General features: G+C 28.4%; 1 protein-coding gene across 1 annotated transcript; it reads left to right on the top strand.

The window, feature by feature from the left end:
• Positions 1–320: 320 nt before the first annotated feature.
• Positions 321–3,300, top strand: LOC112687199 (zinc finger MYM-type protein 1-like). Its single transcript, XM_025559787.1, has 6 exons — positions 321–401; positions 522–608; positions 702–2,267; positions 2,439–2,645; positions 2,887–3,011; positions 3,202–3,300. The coding sequence occupies exons 1-6, from the start codon at positions 371–373 to the stop codon at positions 3,298–3,300; spliced, it is 2,115 nt and encodes a 704-aa protein (XP_025415572.1). The 5' UTR covers positions 321–370.
• The last annotated feature ends 347 nt before the right edge of the window (positions 3,301–3,647 follow it).

Raw genomic sequence — 3,647 nt, 5'->3', positions numbered from 1 at the left:
AAACATTAAGCCAAACAAAAAAAAATATTTATTTTTGCATATTTAACATTTTTCATGCATATTTTGTCTTTTTTATATCCTATAACTTCCGATCCCTAGTTATAATATATTATAATATTTAATATATTTGTATATTTAATAAATTGAACATCATCATTACAAAATTGCTATCTGGGGAATAAAAAATACATAATTTATTGATAATTATTAATTACTTATGACTTATCTAATGGCCAAAAATGTATTATAATTTATGTATTTATAATATAAATTTAATATATAAAAATAAGTTTACTTAAATAAATCATGTTTATTTTTCCCAAATGATCCAAGCTCCAGTGTTCATAGTGATAAGCCAGTTGAACAGAGCATGTCTACACCTAGTTCTTTTAAAGAAACTGGTAAGTACAAATCTTATATTTAATAATATTTACTCGTGTGTTCAAAAAATGATTGAAAATGTAATATATAATTAGATTTTGGATAAAATAATTATTTTATTTTGTTTAAATATTTTTCAGTATTTCTAAATGATTCAAGCTCCAGTGTTCATAGTCATGAGCCAGTAGAACAGAGCATGTCTTCACCTAGTTCTTTTAAAGAAACTGGTAAGTACAAATCTTATGTTAAATTTAAAAATTTAAAAATTAAATTTAAATTAGTTAAAACCAAAAATTGCTTATACAGAATTATATTTATAGAAATTGAATTTGAGGATGATCCTGCTGCTTTTAGCCAAATAAAAGTATTAACACCAGATCTTATTGACTATTTTTTCAAAAAAGGACCATCTCAACCGTCTTCAAATGATCTTCCCAGTAAAATATTTCCAAAAGATATCCATGGCCGATGTTTTCATGAAAACTTGTATTGGAAGAATTCTTTTAGCGGAGAATTGTCTAGGAGAAAGTGGCTATCATACTCAAAAAAATTAAACAAAATTTTTTGTCATTATTGTGCTCTCTTTGGAAAAAATGAACAAATAAACTGGAGCCGTGAAGGGTTTTCTAATTGGAAAAATGCATCTGCCAGAATTGTTGTACATGAAACATCGGAAGCACATATTATGGCATCCCTCAAAGCAATCTACAGGAAAGCAGCTTTTCCATTGATACCATCTTTAACAGAAAAATCTGCAATGATTGCTATTCAAAACAAGGAAATTGTTAGTCATTTAATTGACATAACATTGTTCCTTGGAAGACATTGCCTATCATTTCGAGGACATAGAGAAGGCTGGAAAGATGAAATACGCGGAAATTTTAAAGATCTTGCAATTCTTTTGGCTAAATATTCTCCACCATTGGCAATGCATATTAATGAAATTCAAAACTGTGGGAGAAAGACTCAAAACTTTTTATCGTGGCAACGGCAAAACCAACTGATACCAGCCATTTCAACAAATATTAAAAATGTCATTCAGCAAGAGTTGTTTAATGCTCATTACTTTAGTATTTCATTAGACTCAACCTTCGATATATCAAAGAAAGAGCAGTTATCTATGGTTATCAGGTATATTAATAAGAAAACTGGTATAGTATGTGAACGTCTTATAGCAGTACGCCAGGCAATCTCTACTACTAGAAGACACTTGTTTACAATGTTTGAGGAAATTTGTGGTGAATTAAATTTAAATTGGAAGGAATTTTTAGTTGGGCAATCGTTTGACGGAGCTGCATCAATGCGAGGCCAATATAATGGTCTTCAGTCGTTCATTAAAGAGCAAAATCAATGTGCTACTTATGTGTGGTGTTGGGCTCATCGCTTTAATTTAGTGATTGTTGATGCAGTAAGTTGTTGTATTGAAGCACGTGATTTATTTGGCAACTTAGAAATGCTATACGACTTTATTGGAAGTAGCAAACACCGTGTTAATCTTTATTCTAGTTACCAAAAAAAAAATTATCCAGGAAAGCCGTTAAGACAATTACAGAGAGTTGAAACAACTCGTTGGTCATCACATGCATCTGCACTACAAACTACTTTTGATACGTTTGATGCTATAATTGATACTTTACATAGTCTAGAAATTGACGATGCCTCTCATCGTGTCTGCAGTGTAAAAGCTAATGGCTTAATGGAGTATTTATTATCAGAGCGTTTTGTTTTGACTGGAATGTTGTTTATAAAAATATTTGATATGACCAGTCCACTTAGTAAATTCCTTCAAAAGAAAAATATTGACTTATTAGCTGCGGTTAACTATGTACAAAATATACTTACTAGAATTAAAAATCTTCGAAATGATATTAAATTTGGAAATTTAATTGATCAAAAAAATAAATTTATTCAATCTAAACAAAATGATTACTCTTTTACTCCTATTATTTCAACGCGAATAAAACGCATAAAAAAAATGGTTGACGAATCAGCATCAGATGAAAACATTACTGACCCTATTGATCATTTTAGAATAAAAACGTACATTGTAATTTTAGATATTTTGACAACACAAATAAGTGAACGTTTCAATGAAAATCTTTCACCATTGTATAAAGACATATCACTTTTTCAAAGAAAACGCTTAAGAGAAGTTGAAAAACTTTCTTCTAGTTTACCTGTGGATGCATTTAATGCATTTGGTAGTATTTATGGGAAGTTTTGTTCAGCTGACATTCTTAGAAAAGAATCTACAGTTTTGAAGTGTATATTTTAGTTTTGAAAACCTAATAAAACTTCCCCAAAAACTTCATGAGAATGATATTTTACATTATGACACAGAAGAAGAAGAAAAAGAAGAAGAAGATGAAGAAGAAGAATAAATTAGAATAGCTGAAGAAAACCAAACAACCATTAGTACCATTTATGCAGTGTGTCATTCTACAGGACTTAAAGATGTTTTTCCAAATATTTATATTGCTTTAACTATAATATTAACGTTTCCAGTTTCAAGTGCCAGTCCAGAGCGAGCATTTTCAAAATTGAAATTAATCAAAAACCGATTAAGAAGTACTTTGAGTGAAGATAGATTAGAAGGACTAATGTTGATAACATGCGAGAGGGATGTTCCAGTAAACACAGATGAAGTTATAAAAATATTCGCTTCATACTCTACAATTTTAAACAAACAATTATTATAAATTTATTTTATATCTTATATTTTTTTTATATTTATTTATTTTTAAGTTAAATTGTTAAAACAAAGTGTTTAATCTAAAAAAACTGATTAATAAATAACTATTAAATTTATTTTTTTTTTAGCATTACAAGCCATTAGGACCTTTTACTGTCAATACTAAATTCTTTCATCCTTCATCCTCCTTCAATTCTTCCATTCTTCTTCAAATAACTATTAAATAAATAATACAAATTAAATAACAACTGTATATTTACTTATATATATTAATCACTGTATATTTTATCTTAACTGCTCTATTTTATAAGAAATTAAAATTTGTAAGTGGCATTGTCTAGAGTTGGAAGACCTGCCCATTTATACGTTTATGCACCACAAAATAAAACTCGGAATGTGGTATACCAAGAGGTTTTGACTTAAGCCATATTAAAATTGAGCAACTTCGTAAAGAGTGATTTGTAAATATTATTATTATTTTTTTATTTATAATTCAGCTACTACTACTATTTAGCACTTAATAGCATTAAGTAAAATACTTTTTTTTTCTTCTGTAAAACACACAAATGTGTGT

The sequence above is a fragment of the Sipha flava genome, unplaced genomic scaffold (genome assembly GCF_003268045.1).
Source record: "Sipha flava isolate LNK unplaced genomic scaffold, YSA_version1 335_pilon_pilon, whole genome shotgun sequence".
Classification (NCBI taxonomy): Eukaryota; Metazoa; Arthropoda; class Insecta; order Hemiptera; family Aphididae; genus Sipha; species Sipha flava.
Note: the sequence above shows the minus strand (reverse complement) of the source record. Positions and strands in the feature narration are given on the sequence as shown.

Bases quoted from the DNA above. Each gene is read 5' to 3' on its own strand.
- LOC112687199 (XM_025559787.1), top strand. From the start codon at position 371: ATGTCTACACCTAGTTCTTTTAAAGAAACTG. The intron at 2,268-2,438 runs TTGATCAAAAAA...TTGTAATTTTAG, and splicing joins TATTAAATTTGGAAATTTAA to ATATTTTGACAACACAAATA. The intron at 2,646-2,886 runs GTATATTTTAGT...TAACGTTTCCAG, and splicing joins AGAATCTACAGTTTTGAAGT to TTTCAAGTGCCAGTCCAGAG.